We start from the raw sequence: 21,111 nt of genomic DNA on the forward strand, positions 1-21,111 counted from the left end.
TGTTAATTGTCTTTATAGGTGATATATTCCCTTTTGTCCTCTAGGAGGTATCTTTTCAGTCGTATCTTTTCACTTCTACTTATGTGAAATAAGCTATTGAATTTGGATCTTAGATTTTGAGTATATTTTGAGAGTTTTTTTTAATCGTAGTTTATTTTTCAGCCTTAGTTTTTTATTGCTAAGAACATATATAAATTTTTTATTTATAATTTTTTATTTATAAATATGTTGTTTATCATTTTTTTTAAAAAAAGAATCAGATGATCACCCCATTATTGTCAAAAACAAAGATAAGGCATCAGTTGGATCAACGCAAAGCATTGAAAGGCATAAGCTGACGTGCCCATTACCGTCAAGGCAGCGTACACGACAATGTTCATTCCATAATGGTCTCAAACTGTGATATGGCTACATCCGTATACTCACATAGCCAAAATGTCAAAAATTACATGTACAAAAATGGGGTCGCTCAATTGCTCACCCTACAGTGACTTGTAAATTGTAATAACAGAAAACTGTATAACCGAGCAACCTAAAGCGGATGCAAACAATGTAAAATGACTTCACCGATCCTAGAAAAACAATTGATATTTTTACAGTAGTACTAAATAAAGTTCTTTCCCTCAGCAGCTCTCTAACTAATACTATAAAATCTGCTGGATGTGGTGTACGACCTAGCTTTCGCCCAGCCTAACTCGCAAGTTCAATTACTTCACTTTGTACAGATGGTACATCTGAAGACAACGTCCATTACGCTAACGAACATGAATGATCTTTAAGCTAGTAATCATTTACCAAAACCAAATGCTTTGCTCATGACTGAAGAAGCCCATCACCTTCCCAACCAAGGCGTAACATCTGATCCACTACCTTCAAGCTCAACTGCAACATTACCAACTCTATTAGAAACAAGGTTAAAAGCAACAGCAGAAATTAGGCATTTCAGAGAAACTGGCAATACTATAATTAAGCCAAAAGGAACAGCAGAAAGTACTTTATGCAAAAGGATTTTGGAACATTAGGAAACTATGGTACTCACGGCAGGATCAGTGAACACTATTAGCTGCTTATCAGCAGTAGATACTAGAAGATTTGTGTTCTCTTTGTTTAGAGCAATCGCTGTGACATCCTGGCCCATTCCCAGCTCCATTGTATGAAATACCTACCAGTAAAATATTTCCGGTAAGTTTACCATAAATGAAAAATAAGACGGTCATTTTTTTGCTTGTAACGCTAACCTTAAGTTTATGCAGATCAACAAAGCATATCGAAGGCACATGAACAGATTGCTCAGTTTCAGCTTGTTTAGATATGCTATCCCTGCCATTTTGTTCACTAGGCTCATGATGTCCAGTCTCATTATTGCCCTCACACTTATAATTACTTGATGAACATGTTCCCATTAAGGCAAAATGGCCATCTGTAGAAATCTCAATGCAACTAACCCGTCCACAAAAAGGCGATAGAACTGAGGTAGCAATAGGGAGTCCATTGACTGTGAATGTAGACAGTCTTTTCTTTGATTCATTCCAAACCAGAATGACCCCTTGAGAAGATAAGCATACAGAATGCGCCTCCGCTACATTAAGTTTCCTTATCAGACGACCAGTCCTCAAAGAATGTAGAAGAACACCTGACATGCTTGATGAGGATACAACAAGTCCCAAGTCTGGACTGACTGAACAGCTAGTTACTTCCTCAAGATGTCCTCTAAGTACATGCATAGGACCTTCAATTCGACGCCTCCTCATTTCTGTAAGATTGCTCGCACTAGTACTGCTGGAGTGGGGACTGCGTGGTGTTGTCGGTGTTGGTGGTGGAGGCTCAGGAGCATTTTTCTTATGTAAGGAGCTTGTCTGATGAATCCTCCAGAGTATAACTGTGGTATCTCGTGACCCTGTTACAAGGTAGTTGCTATCATGAGAAAGTGCAAGGCAGGTAACAGGAGCAACATGTCCAGAAGCAGTTTCAATAGTCTTCGCTCCCTCTGGAGAGATCAACTTCACAGAGCCATCAGCATGCCCACCTATTTTAGAATAAAATGGTATCAGAAGCAGCATAGGAAACTTACAGCCAAAAAAATCACTAAAATAAATTATCTAGAGGAGCTGTGCAGTACTTCAATTTAAATTCAAGATATGCAATATATAAAGGACAGTTCTGTATCCTTGGATTCGAAGTGTTGTAACAGGGCAGTCTTAAACTATACTGCTTACATGCGTGTTACAATATTAGTCCACAACTCCATGATGTATGCCTTTTCATGCCTTCTCTTCTACATCAGTGCATGTCTACCATATATAAACCTCATTGGTCTATGATAAAGAAACTGTCTGGCAAAAAAATTATTATAATTCCGCCCAAATCTAGCATGCTTCTTGTACATCAGTGCATGTCTACCATATATAAACCTCATTGGTCTATGATAAAGAAACTGTCTGTTAAAAAATGAGAATCTATAATTCCGTCCAAATCTAGCATGTACATCTCATCCACCACTAGTAAGAGGATGATTCCCCACAGAATGGAAGGAAAATGATGGATTAAGAGGAAAGATCATTTAAGTGAACAAAAAGAACATATATAAAGTTAAAAGGATAAACAGTCAAAAGAACAATCACCAGTTATAATCTCTTTGTCACATGTGACAGCAACGACCGCTGAACTACAGATGCCAGAAGCAGCAAATGCTATAGCTCTTGGGAAGTCACAGTCTTCTCCAGAATTAGAGGATCCTTTAAAAATGCGCATGAGTGCACCACTGGTTGAATTCGCAGCATTTCTACCGTGATGAAATAGGAAGGGTGTCCCTTGGCCATCCGGAGTATTTGGTTGCCACTGGTGAAGTGCCACATGAGCTGCAGGCACATTTGCATCTACTACTACAATAGAGTCATTGGATACAAACATGGTACTGGCCGGAACATTGCAGCGATCTGGATTTGGAAGTAAATATGATTTAAGTTCACTTGGATTCCGGAATATAGTCTGCACAATAAATATAAGGGTCAGTCCGTGTAAAAGACCTCATTACATAATGCACATAGCCAAAGAACACGAGCAATCTGTATTTGAACATAGGATACCAGTTCCACCATGTGAAAACTAGTTGGCTAGACAAACCAAACTATTAATTGCCAGCTAATGCTATTGGGTTCGATTTGAACTATTTTCCAGGGTTCCATGAAAGGCTAGCTTGCATCTGCCTTTACCTGACTTCTGTTCGAAAATACCCAACCAAGATTCCAAGGTGGAACAATTTTGTTCTGTTAAAAGAAATACTTCAAAACCGTTTGGTTTTGGGGTTGTTCTTGATAGCCTGAGTTTAACACAATTTACCTGTAGATGTAAAACTTCTGCCAATGGCTTTCTCCTCATGTGTGGAATAGTTAGCAATTGAGATGGTGTTTGTCCAAAGTAAGCAATTTGATCTTGCATGGCTCGCCGTTGCACCTTCATCATTTTCAATAGAAAAAAATGAGCAGATAGACGACAATACAGCTAGAAACCAATTTGAACTAGTTTGAGTGCATAGTTATACTTACTGGATCTGTGATTTTGTCGATATCCACAGTTCCTTCATATGTAATGTAGAAGAACACATTATTGGCCATTACCGCTTCTTTACCCCTCTGTTTGAATCTGCAAAAGAAATATTCCTTGGTAAATGGTGATATATAGACATGGTGAGGAGAAAAGGAAACATTAGAATTGGCTTCTTAAAATAACTAAACAGAAGCCCTACATTGTTCATGGATGCCAAATTTCAATAATTTGTTGATAAATTGCATAAGAAATGACAATGAAACAGGACCATTCTACCTAAAAATATAAGCATAGAAAAATTTACAAATTCAAGAATTCTGTGTTCATGTGGGGCCTAACTTATTTAACTTTGCCAGTATTGAAAGACTTGCTTCATCTTCCTACAAAGCACAGATCTTCCTATTCAGAATTCAGAACTTGTAACAGGATACTCAATCCAGAAGGCTACAGTTCTTTACAAGGGTCTACCATTACACCTCGAGGAACATACTTTCACACGAATAGCTCATAGGCTCGCAGATTACAGTATAAGTACCAATGACAAACACTTGAATAACAAGTGGTTTGAAGAAAGTGAAACAGAAAGGTAATTGAGAACTTAATAATATCTCCACCAAATTCAGTTTTTAAAAAGGATAAGTGAGGGTACCCAAATATTAAATCAATCCACTCGTGCAAATGAGCAGAAACATGTTCACTCTCCAGAGCCTTCCGGTGTTTATGGACAAAATCAACAGGGTCCTCAGCCCAAGGAGGCAAATCTACAGAATCTGCACTTGTATTCGGAATCATATAACTCTGCTTTTATGCATCATACTATAAAATTTGCATAACCTGAAATGCATGTACCTAGCTTTCCCCCGAGCTGAGTTGTCCCAAAGTCGATAGAATTTATATTGGTAAATACCTCAGGGAGGTAAAACATCTCAGGGACCTGATAAATATCATTAGCTAATTATATTGCAGCAAAGATTACAATGGATTTTGGTGCGGCCTACTCAACATCCAGGAAAACATATTGCTGTCAAGACTTACTAGCTCTTTTACATCACTCATGTCTTCAAGAACGCTGTCCCATGTACCAGATAGATCAGAAAACATTCTATCAGCATGGTCAAATTTGCCACCTTGCAGCTGTATTGCGAGTGTAGTATAAGGCTCCACTCTGAAAAGGTAATACAAGACCTGCAATGGATATGTATTGTTAGTACATAGATAAAGTATTGTATCAATCAAGATATACATTGGATAAAAGAATCAAACAACATATTGGAGATCATGCCTTCCAACCATCTGAATTTTTATTAACAAAAACAGATCATATCGCCAACCAAAATCATATGGGAGGAAGAACCAGCCATCAGTTAATTATTACTTAATACTGGTACGATATGTGCACATGTAATTATGCCAAACATGGTACTGGCTAAACTACACAGGTATTGCAGACACATAACGTGTGGGTATTCTGTGTTAATCTAAACTTGGTTATAAAATTATTGAGGAAGATATAAAATGCAACCAGAAATACTTATGCAATAACTCATGGCCAAATCCATAAATAAACATTTCATTCAGTTTTGAGATATACCGTGCCAGCACTTGAGTAATGTGAGCCATAATGGAACTTTGGGATGATTGGATCCTCGAATGTAGAATAGCGCTCTTGAAACTTTTCTAGTCGCTCAGGGTTCAATGCACCAATTGGCTGCATCAAATAATACTCACTATAGTTAGCATTCTAGATAGGCAAAAAGAAATAAAAACCAGGTTACCAACCTTTGAAAGATCCCGATATGTAGAAGGATCATCAAGATTAAGCATTTCAGATCGGTAATCAGCAATTATCCAAGGAAAGACAGGATACTGCACAAGCATGTAAATTGTTGGAATGATGATTACCTTATTAGATTAGAAATACAAGTGCAGTAAACTGACCTGAGTTATGTCATTGTAACTGCGTCCAGCCAGAGTGTTCAGTTCCATCAAGTACTCAAAATTGCTAATCTGAAGAAATGGAATAAACTGAGATTCAAACCTACCAAGAACAGCATAAAAAAATTATCTGTAGTGTTCATGTACCTCCCAGTTAGCCCAGCGCTCAGTCAACTGAGTTCTTTTAAGAATTTGCTCAGCTCTCTGAATCAAGTATAACAGATTACTGACAAGTGACACCCATCATTACAGATTGATCATACCAGGGAATAGGAAAATGGGTTACACAAACCTGGGTAGCTAGAAAAATGTCATTCAAATTAGGAGGCTTGGTATGAACAATTGCTCGATACGCATTTTTGCGTGCTTCCATATCCTAGGTCAAGTGCAAGACACAAGTATAACAAAATTATTCAGCTGCATCATGTGTGCACTTCAGACTACAGAAAGTAGAGTTTCACAAAGAGTGTACCCCAAAATCAAAAAAGAAGTTCGACCTATCTACCATAAACAATTCCAAAGCACTTCGCCGCAACAAATATCTGCAAGAAATCATTGAAAATAATTAAATAAGTGAATGGAAATAAAAATGATGTGGTGAATATAACTGATGCTGCATGAATTTGCTTGACAAGCATTGAATGCCCATATTTAATCTCAGCAGAAAAGGAGTATCTGCATCATGACTCGCAATAGTATATCACAAAGCAAACTCTAACAATAGCATCTGATCAGAAAATAATGTTTACCGCCTGCTATATATCTGATGAAGAGAGGAGATCAACCAGCTCCTATCTTTATCCTGTTGATCGTATTGGCCACTAGTGGACGCATGATCATCCATGTTACTCTCGCTTGCACTCTCGTCAATTATAAAGTTAATCCTCTTAGATGTTACCTAACAAAACATACGGCCAAATGGTATAAATTAACAGCTAAAGTGGGAGTAAAGAAAGCAGAACAGGCACTAGATCTTTGTAATTGCAACAGTGTAGCTGGCAGAGAAAGATAGTAAAACACATAAAAGTTTAAAATATTACAGATTTTGAACAGATCCAAGACTATAAAACAATATAAACATGAAAGAAGGATATAAATTCTCTGAAAAAAATATATTGCACCAAAAGAAAAAGGATGCATATCCATTACTAATGAAATTAGGTAACAAGGTTTTTTTAATATAGTATCGATCTAGACAAAAAGTGTCAATGGTTTTGCCATAAGGAATTTAACTGTCTAGGTATTTGCTACATATTGAGCATCCTATGTTTTACTTAGGGGTTTAACCAGAAAACAAATTTTTAGTGGTAGTCTTAGGATCCCCTAGAATTGATGAAATATAAAGCACTTCATTGCGATAGTTTAAATCATGCAGTGCATAGCAAATACAATAAAATGCTGCAGTACAGATAAAATACCATGACAAAAAAAAATACTAATACTGCACATATTGGAGTACATGTGTGACTTTTTTTGAATTTTCAGCTAAAAATAGTTTTTAGTTAATTTAGAAGTTAGAAAAAGAAAAAGGATAAGCTTGAACCATTTATCTTAAGCTCTCAGCATTATTTGTTTCTAGCAAGCTGCCTTACAATGTTATGTTGGAGCAGTGCGACGCTTATTCGTATTAAAGCCATGTTATTCGATACACAGATGACAGACCACAGTAGCTGGATTCTGTAGCGAGTCATCTTAGACAATTTGACAACCTAAAATCAACATTCTGGAGTCTTTACCAGAACACATCGGTGTAATGGATTATAATGAGCCAAACTGTAATGAAATTGAAGTTCAATTTCTGAATTCCTTTTTAGAACTTGTCATGACACCATCAGAACTTAGCAAATATCAGTTACTTACTTGGAATGTTCCTCGTACAACTTTCAATGGTCGCACCATCAATGATGGAAGTTCAACAATAATTCTCTCATCAGCATCACTAGGCACATATCCGGGTGCAATAACAGTTGACCGAACCAAATTGCGGTCAGCAGAAATGCCGGAACCTCTTGAATCTACTGATCCTTTCACAGAATGTTGATCTGCTTGCTGAAATCGATCATCAACACTGCTTTGAGTAGTGTCTGATTCTAACTGCTCATTGTCCTCATTTCTGTCATCCACCGACATGGCCTCAGCTGTTATTATAGGCGCAGTTGATGGAAGTGCGCCTGTCAATGAAGGCTCTGCACCCTCTGGGTTGCATTCATTTGATTGTACAGCATTACTAATAAGCTTTCGCTCTTCATAATCAGCAGCTGCACCCAAATGATCAGACCCCTTGTGGTTCCTTTTCATAAATCTTCTCATCCTTGAAGAACTTTCAGTAAAATCTAATTTCCAGAAAGTCTGAAATACAAGAAAGAAAAGAAACATCAAAAGATGTCCTGTGGGATGTCTTCTCCTATTTTTCTAATCTTTTCTGAGGATACTCCTTTCTTGTTGAGATGTGAAAAAAATCATCTATACCAGAATATACTGGTCCAGCAACAAAGTTTGCTCAGGAATAGGGCAGGAACACGCGCGCAAACAAAGAAAAAATAGAAACATTAGAATAGTTGTACGTACACGATCAGGAGTACACAAGGGATCACCAAAAGGTCCATATAGTCTGTCCATCTCTGTTAGGCAATGAAGAAGATGCCGCCATGCTCGAACTCCAGTTGACACCCGATGTCGATTCAGCACATCAGCTTGTGTTTGCCTCTCCATCTGCATGTTCCAGAGTTCATATGATTTATGGTAAATTTATGTATCAGAAATGGAAATATTCCAAGTGGATTCACCTCAACTCGCTGTAAGTTCCGTGCCAACGCAAAACCAGCAACAAGAATAGCGACATATTTGTATGAAAGGGCTGAAAAATCCCTTCCTGAAACTGACTTAGAATCAACTGATTGCAGACACTCCATCCAAGCAGCACTCATAGCTTCAGATGTATTCCACCTCTTTGCACGCTCAATATCACCTGCACTCCTCCTTTGTCCTGATGTTGCCATTGCTACAGCACTAAGACCCCTTCCTGAGCCAATCTTGGCAGTCCGCTCAAGGTCACGAGTAGCAGCCAAGGCTGCTGCTTTGACGGCTGCTTTATCCTTTGCTGTGGACCCAGGCTTGTTGGGTGCTGTTTCAATCGGCTTCTGGAAACTCGAGAAAGACTGTAGTTTTGATGCTGCTTTACGCTCAGGAACTGACGTGTCACGCCTATTCAAGGTGTTTCTTGGAGGTGTTACTGTTTCTGTCCCAGAGGCACCAGCAGCCATCATGGCTAATGCCAGTGCAACAGGTGGTGAGGCAAAAGCAGCAGCCCAACCAGGTGAAACCATCGAAAGAGCAGCCTGAGTTCAAAAGAATTAGAACAATCCCTTGAATATACATATTTTTCGATGAGAAAACATCTGGCGGTAAACTTTAAGACAGACAACTAGTCAGGTCCATTAAATTATTTTATGCTAAATGTAACCACAACTAGAATAGACATGCGATCTCAGATTAGATATCAAAATGTTCACCTTATCATTTAATATGCTTATATAAGAAGAAAAATCAACCAGCCCGTGACTGCTGAGATACTTGTTATTATTATCAGGTTTCAGCGTATAGGTTTCTCAAATATCATCTACATTCAACAGTACCAGATTAGGTTACATTTGCCAGTTTATGTTGAATTCATGGTCATCGAAAACAACCCAATTTATCTATTTCATAATATTAGTTCAGAAATCTAGAGAGGCGTTTTTGTGGACTGCGTTTTTCCCAGCTTAAGGATAAAACACATAAAACAAACAAAATTAAAATCATTAGCTGAAAATTTCATAGATATCATAGTGGTATCAATATGTCACTGCTGTAAGATTAGCATTAATGCCACATTACTTGAGATATAGTTGGACTTTACAAAGAATCAATCCATACCTCAATGGGTAACGCATCTGCCGCCAAAGCACGATCATCGGCAATCAATGGATTTTGCCCATCTGAAGAAGTAAGCTCATGGATACCAGCCAATAGTGGCCGCCACCTTCTCAAGATGGCTATAAATGGTGGTAAAATCAACTCAATATACTGTTTCCGTAGGGGGCTCCTGTCCCTACCAATAGCATGCCATACCTGCACAATGAATGATACTGCATAAGCTTTATGATAAACAATGAGTAACTTCTTTTTTATTCCTAACAAAAACATTGCAGGATACAGTGCCTAAAACACTATTAAGTATGAAAGATTAACATGCCACATCTGTACATCTACAAATTTACCTTTGCTTGATGAATGACAATAGTGTTTGAATGAGCAAAGGCAAGTTACCGTTCAAAAATCAGTATCACATAGAACTCAGAACAACTATAAAATTTGGCCATAATACTCAAAAGTAATAGGTAAAAACAATTTATCCAACAGGTATCAAACATAATTGCATTCATTGAGAGTAAGACATATCAAACAGCTAAATGGGAGGGAGGAAGGTGGAAATATCCACATGTTCACATCTGCATATGGACACCACTCTCTTCTTCTCTTTGTTAAAAAGTACTCTCCATTCCATATTATTGGATGTTTTGATCTTTAAATAATATTCATCCATGGATCAATGAATATGTTTTATATGTGTGTCTACATTCATCAATATCAATATGAATCTAGGGAGGGTCAGAAAATCTTATAACATGGAACGGAGGTAACGCATCTATAATCTATACGCATGGTTAGAAAATCCCGATATTTTTTTCTAATTGGATTCTATTTTTTTTCTTTTTCAATTATGCGGGATTTTCTAGCCCATGAGAGAATGTGGATTCTCATGGGCTAGAATCTAAAGTCATACCACCACGTGTCCACGTTCGCTCTCATGGGCTAGAAAATCCCACATTAATCAAAAAAGAAAAAATAGAATCCGATTAAAAAAACAATTTTGGGATTAAAAATAAAGAACACTAAAGAAAGAGTCCATGTGTAAATACAGTTTAGAAAAATCCAAAATTCGGATTAAAAAATAAGTAAGATTGAGTGAAGATTTCTTCTATAAATACAATTTGGAAGCATCTAAAATTCAGGTTAAAAATAGGCAATATTAAGAGAAAAAAGAGTCGACATATAAATAAAACTTAGAAGTATCTAAAAATTGAATTAAAAATAAATATTATGTAGAAAATAGTTTGTGTACAAGTATAAACTTAGAATACAAGTATAAATAAAAATTGGGAATTAAAAAATAAAGAATATTAAAATAAGGATCCACTAGAAATATGATTTAGAAAAAAAAACTAAAATTTGAATTATAAATTTAAAAATAAGAGAAAGAATCAACTTGTAAATACAAAGTTGGAATTAAAAATAAAGAAAAGTGGAAAAAGACTCCATACATAAAATAAAAAAAATGGATTAAAAATTAAAAATTAAAAATTAATTAATATTGAGTGAAGAGTCCATCTATAATTGCAATTTGGAAACATCTAAAATTGCGACTAAAAATAAGTAAAATTAAGAGAAAGAATTAACATATAAATATAAATTGGGAATTAAAAAATAAAGAAAAGTGAAATGAGTTCCATGTACCATGCTAGTTATTAGAAAGAAAGAGAAAAAGGAAAAGGAAAAAAAGATCTAAAGTGTGAGCATACATCAAATCACTTACAAATTGCAGCGAAAGAAATCTACTTTCAGGTGATAATCTGTAGAACTTTCTTGAAGATGAATTGGTAGAAAAAACATGTAAAATATTAATCTATTTTTAACTAGATGTTCCACTCCGTAGCATATGGGTCCACATTCACTTAGACAAATTAATGCTTATTGGAAGAACATAATTAAAACTAACCTCTGAATAGAGAATAGAGGAAGCAACCAACACCCTCTGTCTCTTGGATTCATTAATTGGCATATTGAGAATGGGGCCAAGCACGCTGAAAAATCACAACAAAATAAAAGTTGATGAATTAATCGACCAGAGTAGAGGTCATAGCCACCTAGATATAGTATCTTGTAGCTTGTATGTATGAAGCCATTTGTGCTTCCATCAAAGTTGAGGCTACCAACTGATTGTGAAATACTAGTGATGTGTTAGAGCAGTTGTTTTCTTCTTAATTTTCAAGGAGCACATATGAAATAACGAATGCCAAAGACTATATCAAAGCATATAGTACACAAATCAACAAATGTTCCGACTCTGCCAGAGATCATTACTCATTAACACCTCACAGTGTTTTGCTTAGCTTAGTGGATTTTGTTAGTATTTCCCCTCTCAACATGGATTTTATTATCCAACGTTGAAAAGATAATTTTCAGCTTACATTTTTCACCTGCAGTTATACACATACAACTAAGTTTGATTTTGACTGTAGATACTTGATGGTGTACAGTACATACCTCCACAGAAGTGCAGATCGGGGTTTCCTTGTAGATGAGCGGTTGTTGCTGTCAAACGGTGTCATGCTTCCAGCTTGATGGCCCAACCCTTCAGATATGACATCTTTTATGCTGATGTTACTTGTGAAAGCATCACCTTCACCATTGTCATCCTCCCTCATTGAAACAAGAGTCATTCTGAGCATGCAAAGGAATGGCTGGTCACTATCCAGCAACTGATAAAGTGCAGTCATAACCCCCATACCAGGGCCAGAGCCCCCTCCAATACCTAAACCACCACCAAGTCCAGAATCATCTAACAGCAATGCCTGCAGCACTGCAACTGACTTCTTCACAAGTGGAAGTTCAACCCAAGTCCCATTTGAATCCTTCTCCAGAACAGACTTCCAAAATTCCCAACCAATTCCACCGCCACCAAATGTATCCAATTTGGATGGAATACCAACACCATACCACAAGCGGCTCCTGTACTTCCAACTGTCAGCAAGATCTGCAATGCAGCTCCCATAAGAAACAAATGCATGTCTGACAGATTCATAAGGTTCAGCTGCTGCTGCCGCTGTAAGACGCTCCATCACAGCAGCAGAAATTTGTCCATTTGAATCAGCCATTGAAGTAAGCACCTGCTCGATCACAGTAAACAAGAATGAAAAGTGCATTCATATGAAGAAAAAGTTTGGACAACTTTCTGTTGGTGGTGATTTAAGCCAGGAAAGAACAGTGGATTCTATACACGCTCAACTGGTAACCAGAAATCTATTGAGAATTAAGATATTTCATTAATCAAGGAACTACAAATTTCATTAGCACTTCTCACTTTTGCATGCATTGTCATGCTGCCAACTATGTAAGCTTGTGTGTTATACAGATTCTGAAAAATACATGAATTCTCCTATGTTATCGCATCTTTAATACTTTATTTCGGAATTCCTATCCAGTAATATGGTATGGATCTTAATATATGAACCAATTAAGCAAATATCTCCTTCCATTCGCTATATTCTCTATGTAGTTCTTTTTTTAAAAAAAAAAGAGCTCTGGAGCAGTATTCACCATGCCAATTGTTTTCTCCTGTCACGTATGGTTAAAAACCAATGCAGAACAGGATAGCCTAAGTGACTTGTTCGTTGTATTCTCTGTGTAGTTTTTCTTATTTAAAAAAAATAGAAGAGAGCAGTATTCACCATGCCAATTGTTTTCTCCTGTCACGTATGGTTAAAAACCAATGCAGAACATGATAGCCTATGTGACTGAAAAAACATAATAAGTGCATAGCCACACATTACATACATCTAATGGAAGGCCACCCGCATCAGTGGACAAAGATGACCGTCTTGTGGTCCCAGCATCTGTAGGCTCGTTACCACTTCTACACAATGAATTCGATCGACTGGAAGCAGACGAAGCGATTGAGGCAGAAGCGACAGCGCTATCAATTGAACTGGCTGTGCAAAACTGTTGACCTTGTGACCTCAGATGATCTTCTACAAGCATCAGAATAACTATTGCATTTTCCGCTAGTGCTACTGAAAGATGAGCAGCATTTTCCGCTTGTGTTTTTGCTTCTTCAGGAGATAAACCCTCAGCTGCAACACCAGCTGCAGCCGCAGCAATTACTTCAGTCTGTTGTATGGCAAGCAAAATGAAGACATTGCAGATGAGACTAACATAAACATGAAACAGTATCCATGCAAATGATGGAATTATCAAACTCAAATTTGTATCAACATGACAAACACAACTATCTTCAAATTAACATTAACAACAAAATGCAAATGATAGAAACAAACACCACTGACATGGTAATTCACTTCTAGGTATCAATAGTTTTCGTTTGTGCAGAGTAAGCAGTAAGTAGTTAAAGCTACCAGTTTTAGTGTTCCGCCATTTTAAGTTTTCGACCATTACAGTACCAAAAACTTAGTGTAAGTTTATGCTGACCTTTTCTCGATTATTATCACCATTTAAGCCAGCCCAGGACCGAACTATACAACACATTACAAAAAATAAGTGCAGAAAGTAGCAAGAGCAAAAGTAAAACCCACAAAAATGGCTCACACATATACACAAAACATCTGTGCACAGAAAGTAAATCATAGTTTGTAGAGGAAAGTCCAACCACCTGGACTTGAAGCTCCCTGGCAGAAAAATCAAGCAAACCCCCTAGCAATCTCCTTTTTAAAATTGGCAATGATTCTTCGCGCCTAAAAAAAAGTGCTGCATTGTTATAGAAGGAGCAAGATAATAATGCAACAAGAAGAAGCATAAAATGGTTGCAGAGAAAATGACTGTCACTCTAAGCCAATTGCCCATTTCAGCTATAGAAGTCATCATGCATTTCCCTCACTAGCCTGCACACGAGAGAGAGAGAGAGCACCTGATCCTTTGGCCTCCGGTGCTAGATCCTCCAACCATCGAAAGCCACTCTGCACAATGAATTGTTGCCTCCACATCCTAAATTGTCACAACAAGATACAAGCATCATAAACACATAAAGAGAGGAAGGTTGGTTGGCTACAATGCAAAAGAGTTTCTGTAAAAAATGCTCTACAAGAAAAGAAAAAAAAAACTTGCCTTCCATCCATCTTTTTGCCGCATCGAATGCTCCAACATGATAATCAAGAAATTGTGTATGAGGTCTTCAATATCACCAATGCTTATGCCATCAGCATTTTTCTTAGCACCCATCTACAATTAGAAATTTATGAATTAGATCGATGGGTAGCGAATAGCACAAAATGTAGCCGATCGACCATTGAAACTTAGCATGATTCTTCTTGCAATATATTCTGATTTCAAAAATCCTGCAATGCTTACCTCATGATTATAAATCAAAACCTCCAAAATCCATTCTGGCCATTCTGCAATTGAGGTCATCGTGGTTCTATTCTCTGGATGACTGCAAGCCAAAAACAGAAGATCCTGAAATAATATAGAGGGAAAATTTGACACCATAAGAAAATTAAATAGGTAAGGTTGCAAACAAGGTTTCAGAAAAAAAAGGAAAGAATTGGTAACTGCAACAGTACTGCCGAGCAAAAACTAAAGGCACAAAACAGTAGTAACACAGAGGTTGTATGTGGGCTGCAATAGAATTGAATATGATTGTGCAGCCATGTAGGTGTTTGGTTACATAGTTTAAGCCTTTAATACTTTAAGTACACTCTTTGTTTTTCCTTGAGTCTTCAAAAAAAGGGTATATCCTTAGAAGGACAAGGCAAAAAAAAATTGTCACTAAAAGTCACTTTAGAAGCATTTTTTTAATAAAAATAATGTATATCCTTATCCTAAAATCAAAAGAAATATTGTCTAGATTTATCTTGAATTCTTGATCACCTTCACAAAACCACAAAACAACCAGATCGGTGTTTTATTTTGTAACAAATACTAATCCAAAAATATCACGAGGCAAAAAATTCAAACTACATATAACATATACCATAAGAAACTATCATCGACATGACCACGAATCCTGGACAGATAAATTGCAAGATGATGGAAACCAACCTGTATAGCACGAGATTGGAATGACCTTGATGCATATGGAAGAGAACGGAGCAAGACAAGCAAAAGTTGAATATATTCAAAACGATGGCCACAATCATATAGGTTTAGATTTTCATCAACTGATGAAACATTAATCTGCATTAAAAATCACAACAACATCAAAACTGAAAACTTCAAATCATAAACAGGTAGGTAATAATTATATGGAAGAAACACTAATCTGCATTCAAGATCATATTAATATTAGATAATTAGAGGCTACAGCCCATAATACGTAATCAAGCATGAAGCAATATGGTACTTATGCCACTCCAAATGGAATGGATAAGAAAAGGTAAAATATAACTACAAAATCCAGGCAAAACTGCGCACTCAACTAGGCAGAGACAATTAGCATTCATGCTTATTTTTACTTGAAATACCATAAAGCATGATCCAAGAAATGTTGTTGTTATTATAGTTTTATTTGATGTGCTGTGACCAGTGTTAAGAAAAATGTCAGGTGATAAGGCCAACCATAAGGTAACTAAGTAATTTACTTTTAAGTTAACTAATTATACAAAATTCATTTAGTCCATGTCAAAAACATATACAAATATATAGACAGCAAGTAAACAACATACCGCAGCAGAAATTAAAGCCATATAGACATTTACAGTCATAAGCCTCCTTGGGGCTGCTTGAAATGCTTTCTGCAGTGCAAATAGTAATAGCGACACTCTGTCTTCTGACATGGTATTTCCTTCCTCATGAACTGTCGTCAGAAGGCCACCGGGTAAATTTGGATTTGCAGCACTCGAGGCAAACTTTAGGTGACCTGATGCAACTAAAGCACCCATAATGTGAATGATTCCAACAACAATGCCATCACCTTTGTCAACATTATAAACATTATTCCGTACATTGTCAGCTGTAATTGAGAAGTTTATGCCACCCAAATTCTTTAGGAGCTGATTTTCAGAACTAGACAGCTTCCTTCCTATGCTTGAGCCCAAAATTTCACAAGGCACATCACTGGTGCTTGTTGCTTCCAGCTCAGTGTGTTCTTCGTGAAGGATGGATGCATGTTGTTCAACTGATTGAATTTGATCATCCTGGCTCTTTGCTTCACCACTAGCAGCTTTTGTGTCTGAATCATCATTCCTTTCAACATCATTTTCACTTAAAGGTGCATCAGAATTGTCCAAAGTGCGGTTGTTACCAGCTTTAGCTTCCCTCTGTAAAAGAACGAGAAGTGCTTCTACACCACCACTAGATATGAATGACTGAGCAAACATGTTGGCTCTTGAAACATTAGGCTGCACAATCAACCTATAGATGAGGTGCAACACCCTTGCAACCTGCTAACAAGGACGTTGTTCAGATCACAAGAAATAGCTTCAATATTGTCAGATAAGCCAGATAGATAAGATGATCCTACACTGCAACATTTTTGTTTTGTCTTTCATAAGCTCAGGGCAAGTATAAATATATCCTAACGGAAAATAGTACACCACAGACAAGCTTTGAGAGCAAAGAGCTAATTTGCCATCAAATTTGTCACAGTTCAAGCTTTATGCTGTATGGAAATAAATAAATCAAATTGTAGTGTTACAGTTTTCAGTGTATATGCATCAGTGGACAGTATGTAGTACCATTATGATCAATTAATTCAAGAACATCTGCATAAAAATATGTAGAAGGTTGGGTATTTCCATTCAAACAGGAGGAAACCGCAGAATGCATAGACTCCATCAGCAGGAGTGTAGTAATCAATGGCCAAATTACCTGATTAGGCTGTGGGCAATCAACAACAAATCCAATCAAACAGCGAACATCATCAGAAGCCGCTGTGGATGATGCTGATCCTAACAGAAGTTCAACAACAACCAAGAGTTCATCAATCAGAGCATTAATTTCACCCAAGGATCTCTTTGTTTCAGTAAGTGCAAGGTTATCGATTGAATTTGGTTCCCGAATCGCCCAGTAACACCTTCTGCAGCCATCAAGAAGCATTTGCAATGCATTTGCATCTCGCATGCAAGCAGACTCTGTAAATATCATGTCTGCAAGCGAGGACAGAAGCTTCTTCTGTAAACCATAAGTACATGAAATCCACATCTTCAGGTCCAGCAGCAAAGTACTGAAAAGCTGCACTTTAAGATCATGGTTGTTTCTTTGAGACTGGCACAAAGATACTATTGCATCAACTAGCTCCTCGCCGGTCACTGCCTCCCTCTCTCTACTTTCCATCTTTGGAAATGCTTGCAATTGGTAGTGTAAAACACGTGACAAAATCTCTGGTGCACATGTCCGGCATAATTCTTCATTATTTCCAGGATGCTGAATAGCCAGGGAAATAATCCTGAAAATTGGGACAGAAAGAGAGGCAGTGCCAAGTGACAATTCACCAAGCATAGGTTCAAGACTATCCAGCTGTACATTGCTTATGGTCAATGGAAGTAAAGCCATTGGACCCCCAGAGGCTAAGGCCCATAAAGATTCCGCAGGGCGCACACGAGATGAAACATGAACCAAGCCAAGAACCTCTGCAGGCCTTCGATGAGTACCTAAATTTCAAAAGAATATATTATCACTAAAATCATGTATGTGACAAAACATGACCCGCTGCCACTAAGAATAATATTTGAAATTTTTCAACATTCAATCAACACAGTAACATTACATCAAAAAATAATAACCTGACATCATATCAGCAAGCAGTAGTGTGTATTAATTATATCAAATATTTTGCATGCCAAAATGGGTATAGATGGCTCAAGAGGGTGTGATCGCAAAGATTTGTCAACATTCGATAGTAACTATTGGCATTGAAGATATGATTAACCTGTACAATATGATTTCTTGGTAGAAACTACAGCTAATAGCTTGTTGCTTCCACCTCATTTTTTATACTCCCTCCATGTTTTTTTACATGACGCCGTTGACTTTTGGATCTACGTTTGACCGTTCGTCTTATTCAAAAAAATTATTCAAATATGCAAAATTATAAGTCATACTTAAAGTTCCTATAATAACAAATCAAGTTATAACAAAATAATTAATAATTATATGTATATATATTTGAATAAGACGAATGGTCAAACTTAAATATGTCACCGGCATCATATAAAAAAACATGGAGAGAATACCTCTTATGTTTTGATATGGGAAAAGCCCTATTTTGGTCATTCAACTTTAGGATGCAATTTGAACTCGGAGTGAAACTTTTCAAGCATACTATTATGGACCAAATTGAGAAAATTGCTTGACCATCAAAACTTTTCAAATATACTATTTCTGGACCATAAAAGAAAGTTTCTGGACCACAATGGGGCCTTGAAAAGTTAAAGGTCCTAAGAATAATGAACCTTTTTTATTGGTTAAGGCACATAAGCTATATGGCTTTGAGCAATTGAGCATAACAATTTGTTTTGTCCAACACAAGAATCATTTGTGCCCAATTATTTCAGATATAACCAGAGAGTGAAATAGTCCAGTGCTAGAAGCTAAATAATGTGTTCCAGTTTATGAGTAATATTATTTATGTATCTATACCTATTTCACTAAAACTGAAGGCATCAAGGATGCATAAATTTGACCAGAGTTAATTCCCTAAAACATAAAAAGTAATGTTAATGTGGGAAAAGTAGTAAATTAAGTAGAAAAAAGGGTAAAATGACACCAACCTGCTGAACCAGGAGGGGAGGCATCTGGACAAAATCGTCCATTCAGAAGACTAGGATGATAAAGAAGATGTAAGCATCCTCCTATCTGTTGGTTCAATGAAAAACTCTCTTCAGCCATGTTCTTAACATGGTCATTGGTTGCTCTCCATGGAGAGCCTGCACCATTTCCAAAACTGGGAAGTACATCTCCTCCGCGGGATGCCAGACGACCCATCCTTTCTTGCCCTATTGGCTCCCTAAATATGTATATAGGTCCCATTTCTGCAAATAATGGGCATTGCCGCCGCCGCCTCTGGAGGCCTGCAATAGTTGGTGGAGGATTCGTTCCAATGCAGCAAAATGCTAGTGGCTTTGAGATGCGTGGGAACTCAAAAGGGCGACTCTCATACAAGTTTCCATCAACATACAACCTCAATTCACTGTCACCCTTTCCAAGCAAACCATGCTTGTTTGTGTGCTCCAACCCAACGAAGTACCATCGCTGAGGTTTAAATGCATAAGTGAAGTGCAGAGAAGCTTTCTTACCCCTCACACCCCCACTCTCCACCACCAAGAACTGTCCATGGAAGTAAGCCTCCACACCCTGATTATCTGAAGAGAGAAAGCTGAAAAGTCTAGGCATGTGTGTTGTTCCTTCTCCTGCAAGAGCGCTGGCCGCAGCAGCTGCTGACATTGCCGATGATTTTCCAGATGTTGCTGCAGCTGCTGCAGCAATGGCAGCTGCAGCTGTTGCTGTACTAAGTGTATCTGAGAATGATTCTATGTAAATCCAAGTAGCAAACCCGTAGCCATTAGAGAAGGGCCACCTGCTATCACCAGGGCCAAGCAAGCCAGAGCTCTCCCCATCAAACTCAAATGTCGCAGCAGGACCTCTTGTTTCCTCACTCCCCATAGCTTTCTCAAGTGCTAGCATCAGTGGCGTTGCCCAGCTTGTACCAAGCGCCTTTTTAACCAAACCAAGCCATGAATGCAAGTCCTTCACGCTAAGCGAGTGACCACCCAATAGTTGGATGCAATGGAGCAGTGGTGTTCCGTCCCAGCTACTGGTCCGGCCCGTTCCAATGAGCAGCTTCTCTGCAGACTCGAGGAGGATGGGTAGAAGGCCCGATGAAGAGCACATGGCACGATTGCGAGTGCAGGCACGGAGCGTGGCGTGAATGCCCACGGCTATACGAGTCCGCGGAGACGGCTCCTCACCGCAGGGGAGGTAAGGCAGGAGCTCCGCGGCAACAACGGCGGCTCTCGAGTTGAACATGATGCTTGGGGGAGCGCCGGTACCGGTCTTGTCTTCTACCTCGTCGAGGCCATCCGCGCCGCCCATGGTGCCAAGCAGCACGTCCACGACGGTGTGCGGTAACTCGCCCTGTTCCTCGGAGACCATTTCTCGGAGGCGGTCCACCCCGCCCGCAGCCCCGCCTCCGACCATGATCGCGTCGTCAACCGCCCGCACAACCTCCTGCGGGGCGTCCGATGGCACGCCCAGCGTCCGAGGCCTTCTCCTCCTCGGCGGCGGAGGCGACGGCTCCGACCGCGTCGGCGTCACCGCCACCGGCGTGCCCGTGCTCATACCCGGATCCAACTCCAGCTCCCTCTCCTCGGCACGCGCCTCGTCGGCGAGCGGGACCGCCGAGAGCTCCTCCTCGGAGTCCTGCCCGCGGGGCGGCTCCGGCGAGGGATCCAATGACTCGCGGGGGTCCTCCGCCATTGCTAGGGCTTTACGACATCCACCCAAAACACGAACAAAAGTCTCGGGAATAAAAATGCGGGCGGAATCGGTCAACGACAGTGAAAACCGCGAGCGATTGGAGGGCCAAGTGGGGGAGAAGAGAAGGGCAGGCGAGCAGCGCGCAATGCGATGGGCGTAGATCTGGAGAGATCGACGGGAGCGTTCGGGTGGGGGGTCTCTCCTCGCGGCGCGGCGGCGGAGAGGGAGGTCGGTGGGATCAGCGGCGGTGCATGGCAAGATCCGAGAGGCGGAGTAGAGAGAGAGAGAGAGAGAGGGAGGATGGGATGGACGAACGGAACGAAGAGGAGAGAGCAGGAAGGGTGGGGTGGAGCGGGTAGCGACTAGCGAGCAGTAGACGACGTG

General features: G+C 39.0%; 1 protein-coding gene across 1 annotated transcript; it reads right to left on the reverse strand.

The window, feature by feature from the left end:
- Positions 1–320: 320 nt before the first annotated feature.
- LOC102705339 (BEACH domain-containing protein C2) lies at positions 321–21,037 on the reverse strand. The gene is made up of 31 exons (XM_006653596.3): positions 19,023–21,037; positions 17,122–17,903; positions 15,978–16,694; positions 15,355–15,489; positions 14,665–14,769; positions 14,422–14,535; positions 14,225–14,301; positions 13,970–14,051; positions 13,138–13,470; positions 11,848–12,470; positions 11,300–11,384; positions 9,397–9,591; positions 8,268–8,819; positions 8,050–8,193; positions 7,342–7,830; positions 6,231–6,379; positions 5,954–6,023; positions 5,774–5,857; positions 5,629–5,685; positions 5,485–5,553; positions 5,326–5,412; positions 5,138–5,254; positions 4,582–4,731; positions 4,396–4,480; positions 4,196–4,316; positions 3,546–3,642; positions 3,340–3,453; positions 2,622–2,988; positions 1,239–2,026; positions 1,040–1,162; positions 321–882 (listed from the first exon to the last, which is right to left on the reverse strand). Exons 1-31 carry the CDS (start codon positions 20,725–20,727, stop codon positions 814–816), a joined length of 8,685 nt encoding a protein of 2,894 aa, XP_006653659.2. The 5' UTR covers positions 20,728–21,037; the 3' UTR covers positions 321–813.
- Between the last annotated feature and the right edge of the window lie 74 nt (positions 21,038–21,111).

This window comes from Oryza brachyantha, chromosome 4, assembly GCF_000231095.2.
Source record: "Oryza brachyantha chromosome 4, ObraRS2, whole genome shotgun sequence".
Classification (NCBI taxonomy): Eukaryota; Viridiplantae; Streptophyta; class Magnoliopsida; order Poales; family Poaceae; genus Oryza; species Oryza brachyantha.